Source organism: Arachis ipaensis, chromosome B7 (assembly GCF_059453495.1).
Source record: "Arachis ipaensis isolate K30076 ecotype BB chromosome B7, ASM5945349v1, whole genome shotgun sequence".
Taxonomy (NCBI): domain Eukaryota; kingdom Viridiplantae; phylum Streptophyta; class Magnoliopsida; order Fabales; family Fabaceae; genus Arachis; species Arachis ipaensis.
In genome coordinates this window covers 99,569,142-99,586,994 of record NC_142442.1, presented here as the reverse complement: position 1 = coordinate 99,586,994, position 17,853 = coordinate 99,569,142, and the positions used below count along the sequence as shown (strand labels likewise).

General features: G+C 36.3%; 1 protein-coding gene across 1 annotated transcript; it reads left to right on the top strand.

Moving 5' to 3' along the window:
- The first annotated feature begins 10,450 nt into the window (after positions 1–10,450).
- On the top strand, positions 10,451–13,803 carry LOC107608297 (uncharacterized). The gene is made up of 6 exons (XM_088494831.1): positions 10,451–10,613; positions 11,382–11,431; positions 12,043–12,147; positions 12,556–12,740; positions 13,129–13,243; positions 13,672–13,803. Exons 1-6 carry the CDS (start codon positions 10,451–10,453, stop codon positions 13,801–13,803), a joined length of 750 nt encoding a protein of 249 aa, XP_088350957.1.
- Positions 13,804–17,853: the final 4,050 nt, after the last annotated feature.

Here is a 17,853-nt window from a genome sequence, read left to right as displayed (position 1 = left end):
ATTTTCTAATACTAATATAATGATAATATTATACTATTATCTCTCTCCTCTCATAAATCGAGTCTGGTTTGTCAAACTGAGACTATTTACGAAAAACTGAATCAAAACCCCTAACCGATATGGTTCAAAAACTAGGTTCTTCGTGACCGCGTTATCGAGCTTGTCTCAACTAAGGTCCTGAGTTAAAGATAATATAATGACAATGAGGATTGAGATACTTGATGATACAGAAGAGGTATTCCCTTTACTGATCTTTCGGAGAAATCCGTGTATTCAGAAACGATCTCGCGTACTCGAAAATCGGGGTTGTTACACGTCATATGGAATAATGGCCTCCCACGCGACCGCGTGCCCCACGCGGCCGCATGCCCTGGATTTCGACGTAAAAGGGTGCACAACCAATTATTGTGCTGAGTGGTGCTGGATTGGTGCTGAACGCACAATTCTACCCACGCGGCCGCGTGACCCATGCGACCGCGTCACATTCTTCTAAGGCCCACTCACGCGATCGCATGCCCCATGCGATCGCATCACCCAAAATTTGGCATTTAATGGTTTTGAACAGGGAGTTGTGCGAGTGCGAGGCTACCCTCGCGCCAATGGCATAAAACGAGTCACGCGATCGCATGACCGACGTGACCGCGTCAATCCACCTCAGCGCAAGTCGCGCGACCGCGTGCCTCACGCGATCGCGTCGCTTGCGTCGCACAGCCTCCCTAATTCTGCCAACTATCTTATCTTTTTGAATTTGTTGCTTATGAATGTTAAAATTGTTGGCTCTTGAAAGAATGATGAAAAAGGAGAAATGTTATTTGATAATCTGAAAAATCATAAAAATGATTCTTGAAGCAAGAAAAAGCAGTGAAGAACAAAGCTTGCAAAAGAAAAAAAAAAAAAAAAGAGAGCAAGAAAAAGAAAAAGCAAGCAGAAAAAGCCAAAAGCTCTTTAAACCAAAAGGCAAGAGCAAAAAGCCAATAGCCCTTAAAACCAAAAGGCAAGGGTAATAAAAAGGATCCAAGGCTTTGAGCATCAGTGGATAGGAGGGCCTAAAGGAATAAAATCCTGGCCTTAGCGGCTAAACCAAGCTGTCCCTAACCATGTGCTTGTGGCGTGAAGGTGTCAAGTGAAAACTTGAGACTGAACGGTTAAAGTCGAGGTCCAAAGCAAAAAAAAATAGAGTGTGCTTAAGAACCCTGGACACCTCTAATTGGGGACTTTAGCAAAGCTGAGTCACAATCTGAAAAGGTTCACTCAGTTATGTGTCTGTGGCATGTATGTATCCGGTGGTAATACTGGAAAACAGAGTGCTTAGGGCCACGGCCAAGACTCATAAAGTAGCTGTGTTCAAGAATCAACATACTGAACTAGGAGAATCAATAACACTATCTGAATTCTGAGTTCCTATAGATACCAATCATTTTGAACTTCAAAGGATAAAGTGAGATGTCAAAACTGTTCAAAAGCAAAAAGCTAATAGCCCCGCTCATCTAATTAAGACTGATCTTCATAGATGTTTTTGGAATTCATTGTATATTTTCTTCTTTTTATTCTACTTTATTTTTAGTTGCTTGGGGACAAGCAACAATTTAAGTTTGGTGTTGTGATGAGCGGATAATTTATACGCTTTTTGGCATTATTTTTACTTAGTTTTTAGTATGATTTAGTTGGTTTTTAGTATATTTTTATTAGTTTTTAATTAAAAATCACATTTCTGGACTTTACTATGAGTTTGTGTGTTTTTCGGTGATTTCAGGTATTTTCTGGCTGAAATTGAGGGAGCTGAGCAAAAATCTGATTCAGGCTGAAAAAGTACTGCTGATGCTATTGGATTCTGACCTCCCTGCACTTAAAGTGGATTTTCTAGAGATACAGAACTCCAAATGGCGCGCTCTCAATTTCGTTGGAAAGTAGACATCCAGGGCTTTCCAGAAATATATAATAGTCCATACTTTGCTCAAGGATAGATGACGTAAACTGGCGTTCAACGCCAGTTCCATGTTGCAGTCTGGCGTCCAGCGCCAGAAACAAGTTACAAGTTGGAGTTCAACACCAGAAACAGGTTACAACCTGGCGTTGAACGCCCAAAACAGCCCAGGCACGTGAGAAGCTTAAGTCTCAGCCCCAGCACACACCAAGTAGGCCCCAGAAGTGGATTTCTGCACTATCTATCATAGTTTACTCATTTTCTGTTAACCTAGGTTACTAGTTTAGTATTTAAACAACTTTTAGAGATTTATTTTGTATCTCATGACATTTTTAGAGCTGAACTTTGTACTCTTTGACGACATGAGTCTCTAAACTCCATTGTTGGGGGTGAGGAGCTCTACAGCGTCTTGATGAATTAATGCAATTATCTCTGTTTTCCATTCAAACACGCTTGTTCCTACTAAGATGTTCATTCGCGCTTCACTATGAAGAAGGTGATGATCCGTGACACTCATCACCTTCCTCAATCCATGAACATGTGCCTGACAACCACCTCCGTTCTACATCAGATTGAATGAGTATCTCTTAGATTTCTTAATCAGAATCTTCGTGGTATAAGCTAGAATTGATGGCGGCATTCAGAAGAATCCGGAAAGTCTAAATCTTGTCTGTGGTATTCCGAGTAGGATTCAAGGATTGAATGACTGTGACGAGCTTCAAACTCACGATTGTTGGACGTAGTGATAGACACAAAAGAATCAAGGGATTCTATTCCGACATGATCGAGAACCAACAGATGATTAGCCGTACTGTGACAGAGCATTTTTACCATTTTCACTGAGAGGACAGGAAGTAGCCATTGACAACGGTGACACCTTACATACAGCTTGCCATGGAAGGAGCCTTGCGTGTGTGAAGAGGAGTACAAGAGAAAAACTGAAATAAAGAAGACAAAGCATCTCCAAAACTCCAACATATTCTCCATCATTGCACAATAAGTATTTATATTTATGCCCTTTGACTCTTTACAATTGAAGTTGAAAAACACTGTTGTTGGCATCCTGACTAAGAATAATAAGATAACCATAGCTTGCTTCAAACCAACAACTCCGTGGGATTCGACCCTTACTCACGTAAGGTATTACTTGGACGACCCAGTGCAGTTGCTGGTTAGTGGTACGAATTGTGAAAGGTGTGATTCACAATTCGTGCACCAACAGGCCATTTTATTCTTGTTTCCTTCCAAATATTACCATTGGATCCCATAATTCTCCGGTAATTACTAGACCCTACGAATTCGATGACATTACCATCGGTAAATCCAACGAAAATCTCACCGCTAACGTCCGACGCAAAATCTGACGGTAAATCTGATGGTACTCGGCATTTTTCTTGTAGTGAGCCTCCCACACCGTCATAAGGAGTGAGACTCACTGCCGCCATTCATCGTGCTTTAGCCGTCTTCATCCGGTCCCTCGTGCTTCTTCCTCATTCAACAATTGCAGCTTCTTCCTTGAGCTCGTCGCCAGTCGCTGGCCTTCATCTGCTCCGTAGCTCTTCTGTCGCCATCAGTCATGCTCATCATCCCTACCTTCGTCTAAGCGTCGAGTCTGAAGTCTCCAAACCATCTCCGTATTCACCAACTGCAGCTTCTTCCTCGAGCTCGTCATCTGCCGTCTTCTCCTGGTTTTCTCATCCACACTTCTGCTGTCATTCGTTGTTGTGCTCGTCGCCTAGTCTTTGTCTCTGTCGCACTTCGACCCCTTTGCTCAGAACAAAGGCAATGGCTTTCTTTTTTTATTTATCGTTCTTTGTTCTTCGTTTTATTTTTTTCTCTATTTTCTTTCTTTTGATTGAATCATGAATGATTAGTTCACTGTTGTGCATTTTTTTATTTTTTCTTGTTAATCTTTAGAAAAAGTTTGTTAATATTTGTATAAATTGTGTTGAAATCTTACAAAAATTGTGATAAGTTAAAAACCTTGTTAATCTTTATTAAAATTATGCTAAAAGTTTTGTTAAAAGTTTGTCGCATTACTGCTGCTGAAACATGATCAGTTTTTATTTGATCATTATGATCAGTTTTTTGTGAGGGAAGAAATAAATTGGTCATCTTTGTTTTTAATTCAATGAAAAAATATATGAATTAAATTAACTTAATTAATTAGAGGGGTAGATGACCCAATATTTGTTATTGGTTTAGTTAATTTAACAAATTTTTCTTGTTTTTTGTTACTATTTTAATGAGTTCAATAGTAATATAATGACTCATGAGTGTTAAATTATTCAATAGTGTGTTAATTTAATTAGTGGAAATAAAGGTGAAGATCAATGATCACAATATAGCGAATTTATAACAAATTTTTGTAAACTTTGATGACTGATGACAAATTTTTATGTTGACATTTTATTTTGGATATTTTTTGTTATTTGATTTTGAACTTGTATTTTAATAAGAGTCCGGGGTGTCTGAGTCCTTGAATTTTCCCATGATCAGCTCCTTGAGGTATGTGAATCGGCGCTTGTTACGGCACTCTCTCAGCTTAGCTTTCTGTTCATGCCGATCCAACTTTTCAAGTATCTGCTGGAGCAGTTGGGCTGTTGTGGGTGCTTATGGTGTTGAAGAAGGAATATCTTCAACTGGTTCAGTAGGCTGCCTAATAGTGGCTGCTGAAAGTCTAAGGTACTTCCCGTTGGGGACAAACTGATCATCCCGTGGAAGCATGGCTTTGGTGTCCCCAACTCTGTAGGAGACTCCAGCTGCTGAGACAAGATCTGAGACCAGGGCTAGAAAAGGTAGGTTGCCAGTGATTTGTACGTGTCCCATGGCATTCTGGATATGTCTTGGTAGATTCAGAGGCTGGTCTGTAAGGATGCACTATAGTAGAACGGCCATGTCTACAGTGAAGAAGGACTCATGAGTGCTCGGAAAGACGTAATGGGACATGATCTGTGCCCATACGCAAGCCTCCAAGGTAAGTGCTGAAGCCGAGATTCCCTTAGGGTGGGTAGGATGGTATCCATAGATCCAACGGCTGCCAGGTAGTGCGATAACTCTGAGAACAGCTTCCTAGTCAAATTGGTACATCTGGCGCTTGAGTGCGGCTTCTTGAAAGGCGTCCAGTCCTTCTGGAATAGTGGGAAGACTTAGAGCTTTCTGAATGGCTTCTTCTGTAATGGGGACTTGCTTCTGACAAACATAGACAGACTGTAGGGTTGGCAACCCACCTTTCTTCTTAACAAATGGCACCGAGGACGGTGCAAAGCCTTAAGTGTGGGGAGGTCGGTCAGTACCTGACTTCCGGAGGTAATTTCTCTTCTCTAACACCAATAAATTAGGATATTTAGTTAGTTTTTTTTTTTGTAGAATAGGATAAATTGCATAATAATAGATTAGTTGCATGCATGTTCTGCTTGATTGAAAAGACAATAAGTTTCTTCTAAGACTCTATCTTTGGAACAAAATTTCAATAATTTTAATTAAAACTTTTATGTCAAATTTGCTTGAAGTTGTATTTGGAACATGATTTTTGAGCTAAAGAACACACAACCTGTGAGATTTGAGCCTTTATGAATGGTTACATTATTTAACCATAATTATTTTATTCTTGTGTGTTTACTTCTCTATGATTGTAATCTATATTTTGTTTCATCTTATATGTCCAATGCTTATTATATTTATATGCTTGCATATGATTGAGGCCATTATTTGTTGAGCTTACTTATCCAAAATAAGCCTACCCTTTCAATTTCCTTTGTTAGCCACTTTGAGCCTTTAAATCCCATTTGTTCTATATTTTACCACATTACTAGCCTTAAGCGGAAAAACAATTATATATCCCAAATTAAATCTTTGGTTAGCTTAAGATAGAATTGTATGTGTTATTTAAGTATGGGAAATTATGGGAACAGAGGATAATAAGGGAATGAGTCATGATAATATTGTGGGAATTTGGATACCTACTCATGTGAAACTATAAGAATTAAAAATCTATGTGCATTGATAAGCTTTGTTATTTTTATGTTTCTGTGAAAAAAAAACCCAAAAATATTCAACAAATAAATAAGGGGATAAAATTACCCCAATGCTGAGTCAAGCATTCAAAGATCAATGCATGTATGATAAAATAAAGATAAAAAGTTGAAACATGAGTATGGAATGCAAAAGGGAATTTCTGCTTATCTAGGTATGAATTTTAGAAGTTATATAGAATATATATAGGTTATGTTAAAGCTTGGGTTAATTAAAGATTCAATTTATAAGCTTACTTAGCCATATATGTATCGTTACCCTTACCTTAGCCCCATTACAACCTTGAAAAGACCTCATGATGTTTGCATTGGTATATTAAATGTTGTTGATTGATTAAGAGAAGAACAAAAATTAGAGAGCATGATTAAAGAAGGATAGAGCGATAACCCTATACACTAGAGAGGCTAGAGTGTACATACATCATCAGTGAGGGTCCCATGCTTGAATTTCTATGTTCCCTGCTTTCATGAGCTATCTTCTTGCACTTTTATCTGTTCTTACTGTATAAGAATTGAGTTAGTGGAATTTGATTTGTAATTGTTTTGAAGAGCTTACTTACTTCTGATCAAGTGGACAAAAATCATACAACTGCATTCATATATATATAGGTTGCATTGCATTGCATAGGTTTTACATGTTCTTACTCATTTATTTTATCTCCTTCAACTAAGCATGAGGACATGCTAATGTTTAAGTGTGGGGAGGTTGATAAACCACTATTTTATGGTTTATATTGTGTTTAATTGTGTGGTTTTATCATGATCTATGCCCACTTATTCATTAAATAAGCATGCATTTATATTTCCTTTCTAAAGTTATTGCATAATTGAAAACTTGCTTCCTAGAGACTTTTAATTATGTATTTTATTTCCCCTTTATTCTATTTGATGCTGTGATCTGTGTGTTAAGTGTTTCAGGCTTTATAGGGCACGAATGAGTTGGAGATTGGGAAGGAAGCTTGTAAAAATGGAAGGAACAAAAGAAATTGAGGAGATGACCAGCGAGAAGCGACGCGGCTGCATGGACGACGCGACAGCGCGGAGAAGAGCAAATTGCAGTGACGCGGCCGCATGGATGACGTGACCGCGTGGTAAAGCAGAACGCCGAATGATGCGTCCGAATGAGCGACGCGATCGCGTGACATGCGCGATCTGCATAATCTGCAGAATCGCTGGGGGCGATTTCGGGCCCCATTTTGACCCAGTTTTTGGCCCAGAAAACTAGACTAGAGCCAGAGAACATGCAGAAACCAGAGAGAACATTCATTCCGCATAGTTTTAGTTTTTAGATATAGTTTTACTCCTCCTCTAGGTTTTTTCTCTACACATTCATAGTTTTTAGGATTAGTTATTTTTCGTTATCTTTGCATTGGGATATTGAGAAGAGTTATTTCCTTATCAAGACTTCGACATTCTAGTTCGTTCTCTTCACCTGTCTTTTACTCTTCCATGTTCCTTAATTTACTTAATTTTGCTATTGGATTATTTTAGCATTTATTAATACAAGAATCACTTTTAATTTAAATTAATCTTTTGAGCATTATTTATCATGTCTTTATTTAATTCCCTTTCTTACGTTATGAATTTTACATTTACAATGAGCGAGTAGTCCCCTAACTTGATGGGGAGTGGATGAAAGAAATCCTTGAGTTGGAATGCTCAAGAGAAGGATTGTAATTGGGTTTATTGTTGGATTGCTCTCTAATGACTAACACCAATCCTCCCAAGAGTGGATTGGAACCTGTGGATAGAACAGCATTCCAACTTGTTTGACTTTCCCTTACTTAGTAAGGGACAACTAAACACAATAAATCTCAATTGTCAATTAATCTTGAGAGTACTGCAACAAGAATAGGGCTTCCATCTAGTCAACTCCCAGTCAAGGCTTTTATTTAAATTACTTAATTTCCCCAATCTTAAGGTTGGCATTCAACTTGCCCATGATGCAAGGAGATGCACGCCCCTACACTAGAAGGGTCAACTTTGATCAAAGGTTGGACCAAGTCCTCATAGACCGTGGCTAGGGGATGGTTGGAGTTCATCCAACGCTCAATCATTCCTACCAGCAACCGGTCTGAAGTTACTATAGACCGGGCTATCATGATCCATAGCATCATGATTGGAGAGGAAGTAGAAGTTCATGAGGTTATATCCCTAGAACTCTACAAGGTGGAGGACAAGTCCTCTAGTTTGGCAAGGTTAGCCTTCCCTCATCTCATTTGTCACCTCTGCAATTCAGCTGGAATTGACATAGAGGAAGACATCCTCATTGATGAGGACAAGCCCATCACTAAGAAAAAGATGGAGCAAACAAGAGAGCCCACTCTTGGACCTCAACAAGAGCATGAGGAAATTCCTCATCATGAAATCCCTGAGATGCCTCAAGGGATGCATTTTCCTCCACAAAACTATTGGGAGCAAATCAACACCTCCCTAGGAGAATTAAGTTCCAACATGGGACAACTAAGGGTGGAGCACCAAGAGCATTCTATCCTCCCCCATGAAATTATAGAAGACCAAAGAGTCATGAGGGAGGAGCAACAAAGGCAAGGAAGAGACATTGAGGAGCTCAAACACTCCATAAGATCTTCAAGAGGAAGAACAAGCCGCCATCACTAAGGTGGACCCGTTCTTTAATCTCCTTGTTCTTATTTTTCTGTTTTTCGAAAATTATGCTTTATGTTTTATTTATGTTTTTGTCTTTATTACATGATCATTAGTGTAACGACCCAACTTTCAGAACGTCATGATCGTACCGAAAGTAAGGCGTTACTAACCTATTTTCCTTTATTAACTATTTACTATTGAGCCTTTAGTTCGATATCGCAATTCAGTTTTATAGAAAATTCTAGAAAAATTTTGATTTTATTATTTAAAATCATATAGCAAACATCACCAAGTAATAATAATCACATATTTATTAAAAATAATATCTGTCATACAAAAGATTTGAAATAAAACTCAAATACAAATTCTATCCCTCTGTATAAAATAAAAATCTTAAGCAATAAGGGCGAAGGAACTCTATGAAAGCAAATTAACTTATACACTTAACTCGTAAATAAATTCTAGAATCGCCCGCAGCTTCAAACTGACACTACAAAAAAATTGGTTTAAAACGACATTTTTATTAGGGCGGTTCTTTATAACTGCCATAATTTTCTTTATTTCCGGCGGTACATACTGTTGTCGTAACTTTCTTTTTGAATATGGCAGCTTTTGTGATTTCGGCGGTTAGAACCGCTGATATATTCTTTTATTAATTAAAGAAAAACTTAGTTTATGCAAACCTAGCTTAGCAAGTAGAGTGCACTAGAGTAAGTTTTCTCCTCCGGCGATGCCTCTTCAGAGTTCACAGCTTCCATTGATGCGATCTGCGTTCTCACTTCTAGGTTTGTATACAAAATTCTCATTTCTTTTCTTCTTCTATGGAATGCGTTAATTACCTCTTCTCTCTCTCTCTCCCTCTCCCTCTCTCTCTGAGTAATGCATCTTCTTCTCCAAGATTTTTAGATCTGTTGCGGCATGGAAGCCCGACGCAGAGGTTTTAGATCGAGTGCTCCAGATGAAAGAGTGATTAGTGTTGCTGCGTACGAGAAAATGAGTGATGTGAATGATGAACCCTAATCTCTTGTCGCCCTTCATCTTCCGCAGCTATTGTTCATCTCGTCGTTGTTTCTCATCCCCTCGCGCCACCAAATTAGATCTGCCAAAATTTTTGGCAGCCTCTTTGATTGGGAATTCATTGTGAAATGGTTCTGCACTTTGATTTCCCTGCTTCTTTTCTTCCTTCTTAATACCCTTCATTGATTATAATTATGCAGATTTTGATTTTCAATTTTGCAGTTTATCTCCTTTTGTTTTTCAGCAAATTGTTGATTAAACAATCAAGGAATCAGATCAATGTGATAAGGAGAAAGAGAAATTCAGCAAAGAAGTTTCTTAAGCGAGACACCATTGATCTGCTTGCGAATCATTTACAGGTTGCTTACAATAGAGTAATTGATTTATTTTTTTTTTGCTTTTGTTTCATGAAATTTAGAAAACCTGTATGCATAAACTAGCGGTTTATTCTTTAATTATAATTACTTTCGCATACAATTAGTAAACCACAGTGTTTGATATATGAATTACTATAGTTGTTATTATACTGAGCTAGGACCAATTATAAAGTCTGAGTCTATTTTAACATTTTTAATCAATTTTTAGTATTGAAACTGTTCAAGTGGATTTGGCATGTTATCACACAAGGCTGTGCACCTGATTCAAGGCATAAACGAGCAAAAGGCAAGGTTTCTGATTCACAATGCTTAATTGCTCATATAATTGTTGTTGCTGGATTAATTTCTATATTTTAAAATATGAACTGGTTGTCTTTCACATAGTCCAGCTAAGAAAGCCTATGCTACTGATTAAGAACTAAGAACACTATTCCATTTAATTGTAGCGAAAGAGAGAAAATCCTAATGAACCAGGTTTACCAACTTTTACTATGTACTTATGTACTATCCCTTATTTACTCCGTCTTATTTACTCCATGATGTCCCTCATTAGGTTCATAGTATCTTCTGTAGCAGCAATGCCCTTTGGATCCCTTGTCACAACAAGGAAGGTATCAACTTGGCCTCCTTTCTCTCTGAGAATAAAGCAAACAGGTGCTTTTCATTAATATGTACCAAGTTTGTACCAATTTTTGTGGGCTTAACCCAAAAACTATATATTTTAAGTCTTTATGTTCATGGAAATAACTTGATATACAACTCTAAACTGAAATGCTAATGAAGTAGTATGTTTCATCGTTAGAACATGCATATCTATTATCTCATTGTTATTCTTTCTTAAACAAGTTCTAAGATCACTTTTGCAGATCTATTATCTCATTGACACTCAGATCGTTATTTTTTTTTTCAATTTCAAATTACTTAAAGGAATTTAAGTGCATGGCAACTTCCACCTTCAAATATATTCTCAGTGAATCGTGATGCAAGCTTCAGGGATAGGAATAATTTTGGAGGTTTTGGGTGTTTGATTCTGGATAATCTAGCTAATTGGTTACTCGGTTGCTCGGACCCCATTCCTGAAAATAACATCCTTAGATGTGAGTTTTTGCTATTTGACGCGATTTTTTACTGGCTTGGAATCATAGTTATAGGGATGTTATCTGCAAAACAAACAGCTTGAAACCTTTTATTCTAATTCAACAAGAAGTGTCCTTCGTGTTCAGAAAAGATAAAAGACTTGCACATGAAGATTAACGATGTTATTCAGATAAATTGGACTGTAAAATATAAATGTCGCACTTATTTAGCACACTGCAAATATATCAACAAGGTGTTTTTGAGATTGTAATAGCAGTTTTAGGATTGTACAATGAAGTTGTAACTCAGTTTGATTCTTATTTCTTTTTGCTTTTGATGCTGCAGTCCATGAAAGGATACTTAGGATATATGATGACTTTGTCTGGCCTTTGAATGTGAGTTCCTATCCCTAAATAGTTTAACAATATTTGATATTCAGGGTCCAATATAAGCAACTATCAGAGAAATAAATCTGACGCAGAGGATCAACCTGATTATTATTCAGGGTCCAATGTTCTGTGTAGCATCATAAGTGAACATTGCAGTTTGTGATGCTTTGTTTGTTTTGTCAGTTTGTGAGTAACAAGTGAATGAGGAAACTTTTTTTCCCTATCTCTTTGATTTTCTACTGTCTTAAAGATTGACCCCCTTTTTTTCCCAAGAAAAAATTAAACAAAAAAGAACTTATTTGGTCCATGGAGTTGTTCCAATAAATTTTATTAAATAAAAATTCAGAGGAACAAAATTTAGTAGCAGTGTACTTGGCCCAAGGGATGTTTGAGTTGATAGAATATTTATTTGTTAAAACATTCAAGTTGTTTAATTGAAGAAGTAAAAAAGAAGAGCAGAAGACTATACCAAATCTGCTTGAATTTTTTTTGGATCAGCAAAGAAGATAGTTTGGTATGAAATTCAAGCTTAGTTAAAGGCAAACTAAATATATTAAGTTCTTAAGATACAGTTCCTTGCTTGTTTAAATATAAAAATATTTGCATTTTATCTGCAGCTTTCTTCCTTAGCAAGTGAGAACAAATTTTTGGCAGTAAAGCTAAAGCAGGCGGCAAATAGTATTTTTCCAGAATCTAATGCTTCGTCGGTGAATGACTATGAGGTGAGTACTTCAGACTTTTTTGAACTTGTTTCTTATTTGTTCATTACTTCTAAGGGGATATGTCATATGTTGAATAACCTTTTATAATTACAAGTGTCTTATATGTGAAATTTGATCAATATATTTTGAAGTGAAAATTGTTTCCTCTAGATATTGCCGCAAGTCATTTTCACTTGCCATAAAATATCATTCTAATGGAAAGAAAAACTCCTAAATATTTGATGCCGAATGTTAGTAGGTCTACTTTTTCAGTCCCCTTTCAATGTTTCCAATTACTGTTATATACTATTGTTACTATATATATCGAATAAAAAAAATAACATTGATCTTGTTATCATTATTGTGAACTCGATTTTTAATGCATTAAACCAATTTATTAATATATGTTTATGTTTTAATTTTCATCAGGTAATCCAAGAAACGTTGAGAAGTGCAAACATACTGTCATTTACATTCAGAGAAGTAGTGGAAGATGTGGAGCTTCAAGATTACTACATTCCCAAAGGCTGGAAGGTCCTTCCACTCTTCAAAGCATTCACCATTCTGCTAATTTCTTCCCTCAACCACACAAATTCGACCCCTCACGCTTCGAGGTATATATGTCACATTATTATATATGTCTCTGTAAATCTAATCTTCAATGTGAGAAGCATATATAATAAGGTTATCAATCAATGCTTAGGTAAAGTCCTTTTCATTTCCTATTTGAATCTTCATCTATATATTTTTTGAATTCTTGCTAATAACTATCAGAACACGTGACCTATATCTTTTTCTTTTTTATTTTTTGAATCTTCAAACTATAATCATAATATGCAAATGGGTAATATAAAGGATAATTTATTACTTGTAACATATTTAATTATTATTAGATAAAATGGGTTAGTTTATCATACTTAGTATTAATTCTTAATTTAACCTAAATTATAATAATTACTAGAGTGAATAACTACTACTATTTACACTTTTTATTTTAAGCAGATGGCAAAATTTTGGCGGAAGATATTTTGAATTTGAGGAGCCAGATAGAAGATACACAGGCAGAAACAAGATCATAATATTATGTTATTTTTCTTACTTTCAAGGTATTAGCCAAGTTAGTTACCTTGTTTTATGTATGAGATATATCTGACACTGTTAGAAATTGGAGCCAATCTAAGTGAAAACATTTAGAATTAAAAAATTATGTTATATTTTATATTTTATTTGTATTGAAGTTATTACTTTTGATTTTTAATACTAAAAAATTTTATATTATATTTAATATTTTATTTATGAATTACCTAATATTTTGTTTATAGGCTATGATTTCTTGTTATTGTGAAATTTTAAACAAAAAATTATTTGTTTAATACGGTAAAAATGACGGTTAAAACTACCTTTTTAAACGATAAAAAATGTTACTTTTATCCGGTAAAAACGGCGGCTTGTAATTGTCATTTTAAACAACATGAAAAGCTATTTTAAAATGGTAAAAATGGCGGTTTTAAATGCCATTTTAACCAATAAAAATGCCACTATCAGGGTAAAAACGGCGGTTTCAAATGCCATTTTAACCAACCAAAAATGCCACTCTGCCAAGGAAATAACGGCGGTTTGAACCGCCGTTTAACCAACCAAAAATGCCGTTTTATCCTGGAAATAACGGCGGTTTGAACCGCCACTTTAACCAACCAAAAATGCCACTCTGCCAAGGAAATAACGGCGGTTTGAACCGCCATTTTAACCCAACTCAAAAACCGCCGTTTTAACCAGGTAATTGTGGCGGTTTTTGAAAAACCGCCGTAATAACCAAATGGCACTTCAAATTATGGCGGTTTTTCTTGAACGCTGTTCAAGGTAATAATGGCGGTTCAAACCGCCGTAATAACCCTAAAAAACCGCCGTAATTACCAAGTTTTTTTGTAGTGTCAATCTTCGAACCTGTGTCACTGAAAGGGTGGAAGATTTTGCGGTGAGAACAAACTACACGTTCTCAGTAGGGAATGGGAATGCCGTAAAAATAATGATTAACATGCAAATAATTAACATACTCAAGGAAACTATATTTTTATCAAACCTTTTTGAAAATACTTTTGGTTTTACTTTAGCTAATTAATTACCTCCTTCAAAATCTCTAAACTCAAACAAATTCTAAATATGAAACTAGTCACATTAACCATCTATCAGTCACATAATTAATTTGCAATCAAAACATTAATTCTTAATCAATTTAATACATTCAAAAACTAATAGTACAAGCAAGAGATTTAGTTCAACATACAAACAAGTCACAACAAGACAAACAGCACAATCACAGGGAAGTACAATGAGCAAACCCAATCAAATGCAAATGCGCAAACAAGGATGATGCATGTCTAGCCCTAGTGCAGGTAATGAGCTCATTTGTCGGTTTCTACCCGCTCCTGACGTAACCCGAAGGAGCTGAAACGGGTATGGCTTTCCAATTGGCAACACCCCTGTGTACAGAAAATAACCCCTCTGCCACCACAGGGTCCACTGCACGCAGGAAATAACACATCTGCCATTGCAGGGATGTATGCTGACACACCTTCTGTATACAGGAAATAACCCCTCTGCCACTACAAAAATGGAACAGGTGGTCACGGTTCTTCTTAGCAGGAAATAACCCCTCTGCCTTACAGAAATAAAATATGGATCTGTACCGCAGGAAAGCATTCTCAGTGGTCGCACCACTATCTATCTGACTCCCTTCACGTAGTAGATCATCATACAAGTATATCCGGTGTTGCCTTAGCGCAACAAATGAATAAACACATCTCTTGGGTTGCCTCAAGCAACAAATGACCTTTCAACAGGTCCTCTGCTTTTTACTCTCTTTTATAATCATAAATATGCAAGCGGGACAAAACCCACGTCCTTGCCAACAATTTCATAAACTAAATACCTTTCCTCAAAAGAATCAGTGTAATTATCATCATAAGTTATCATTCTCGTTATTCATCTCTAGTTACATATTCTTATACAATATCTCTCTCTTTCTTTGTTCAATCATCATGTACAAACGTCACGACTTCCACTTTTGCAATCTCTTAACTCGAACCAATTTTAAAACTATTTTTTAGTTTAATGTTCTTTCAAAAAGACTTAAGAAAATCAGTTATTTTAGATTCGCTAAATACTTTTCAGAACATCACCATCTTACTAAATGTAACCAAACAAAACTCTTTTTCAAGTTTACTAACTTCCCAAGGACTCAAAACCATCTCTCTTTACCATTCAAATTCAAATATTATATATTCATTAAACTTCTAAAGAGTAATCCTTTATTTCAAACCCCAAGCATAACTATCTTCATATTGAATAAATCTCAAAACATAACTTCTTTTATAAATAATTGAAACTTGAACATAAACCTTGGTAATTCAAATTCAAAATAGTATAATTCTTTTCTTACCTAAATAAAACTCCAATAATATAATTTTCCAAGTTTAAATCTTCTAAAATTACTTTTCAAATAAAACCTCAGATTTTTATAAAATTTCGGCAGCACCTCCCCTAAAACTCGGACTTAGCCACCCTTACGGGTTTCCTCTTTCTCCACTAATCACCAGCCCTTTTCCCAACAATCTTCAAACAGCTAATTCTCAATCAATAAGATATTCACAATTCATAATATTTAACAAATCAATCATACTCCAATCTCATCAATTCATATTTATTTTTCACATATCATAGAATCCTTTCAAAATTAAACTCAATCAACTAGTAATCGCAAAAATCAGCCTTTCATAATTCTAATTATTTTAATGTCATTTACTCTTTAACAAAGTTACTATTTAGTTTTAAAAGTCAAATTTGAAGAGAATGATTTGGTAATCAAACTTCAATATTTTAACCATTCTCAAACTTAATTCTAATTAATTATAAATTAACTATAGCAACCATCAAAGCCAATTCCAAACAGTCATTGTCAGTATCACAGCCGTTCCGTTACATCAGATAACTAAAAATAACAACAAGCACGTATTCTTAATAATCAGAATACAGCCACAACCTAGCCAGAATTAATCTTACCAATTAATCAATCATTCACAGCAACAGAACCAATCACAATCACAGCCTTAATCTAAACTCCATTCATCAATTATCAAAACGTCAGATTTTTAATAATTAGCTCAACATTTTTTAGTTTAATAAGTAACATTAAATAAATCATTCACAGCCTCATTTTAACTAATTTTAACCCGTCACAAGTCCATTTCACAGCCATTCTAATATACTAAAATTCCAATTCAATATCAAACAATTCAAAATAACTCACTCAAGATCAAAATCTCAGCCAACTCATCACAAAAAAAATAAGTAATTCAAAATACAATTCACAACTAGATTTCAACCAATTCAGCAATATCACATAAGATCAGAATTTCCAACAAATCCACTACCGTTACACTATATCAAATAACCAACACATCATTCAATTCACTATAAATCCGTCAAAGATCAGAATTTAAGTCAATTTGTAACCATCAAGCAAACCAGCCTATGGCAACCAGCTCAACATAATCAAATAACAGGATTCTCAGTAATTCCAAACAATTAAAAAATCAGTAATAGTTACAGCCTCAAATCAAAATCAATATCACCAGTTTAATCACCGTTCGTGTAAGACCCAGAACTTTTGAAAAGTCTTATTATGATCAAGTCTCAAATCATATAGTTATTTATAGCCTTAATTCCAGAGATTATTTTATTAAAGATAATTAAGGCAAGTTTTGATTTATTGAACTTGAGATAAGTTATGATTATTATCCAATTTTATAATTATTGGATTATTTTCTATATTTAAGGTATAAGGCTGGTAGTTATGAAATAATAAGGATTTTATATGATTTGGACTAGATAAGTAATATTTTAAATATTAATACTGCTACTTTGGAAAAATAAAGGGGTTTAATTATATTATTTCTAATTATTTTGATTTGGGCATTTTATGGAAAATAATTTGTGAAATTGTTGAGCAAATAGTATTTTCTATATATAATTAGTGTTGGATTTAATTTGGGTTTCAATTATTATATTATTCCCAATTTCATGTGAAATTACCCAATCACCCCTAACCCTAAGTTTCAAAATAAAACCCTAGCTCCCTCAAACCCACGCAGCCGCAGCTGCTGCCCCTCTCTGCCCTAAACACACACACCCAAACATATGAAGAAGGAAGGAAATAGAATTTGAGAGAGAAGAAGGAGGCGGCGCGGTGGGTGCCACTGCCACTGTCGCCGCCGTCTCTAACAGAGGGAGAGAAAGGAATGTCGTCGCACATCCAAGGGTGGAGATTGAGAGAGAGTTCACCGCGACGCCATCGCCCTCACCGCATCGCGCCGCTGTGGCAGTCCACACGTCCTTGTCATTGCCAGGGGAAAACTAGTGCCGCCGGGCCTCCTCATCGATCTGCCTGTCACGTTGGAGGCGCGAGCCATGGACGCCGCTGAGGAAGAAGACGCAAGCTTGGTGGAGCCGCACCCAGTTCCAGTCGCGCCGCCGTCTCTGCGTCGTCTCAAAGCAGATCTGAGACGAGGGAGATGACTGCGATGGGGGAAAGAGTCGCGCCACCCAGTCGTCAGTCACTGCCGCCGAGAGGCCATCGCTGCTGCCTCTGTCTTCCCACTGCAGATGCCTTCAGTGCTGCCACTAGAAGGTCACCGGAGTTAGTTAGAACTGCCGATCTGATTCTGTTTT

Coding starts and splice junctions, on each gene's coding strand:
- LOC107608297 (XM_088494831.1), top strand. CDS start 10,451: ATGTACTTATGTACTATCCCTTATTTACTCCGTCTTATTTACTCCATG. Junction 11,432..12,042: donor ACTTTGTCTGGCCTTTGAAT/GTGAGTTCCTAT, acceptor TTTTATCTGCAG/CTTTCTTCCTTAGCAAGTGA. Junction 12,741..13,128: donor TCGACCCCTCACGCTTCGAG/GTATATATGTCA, acceptor TATTTTAAGCAG/ATGGCAAAATTTTGGCGGAA.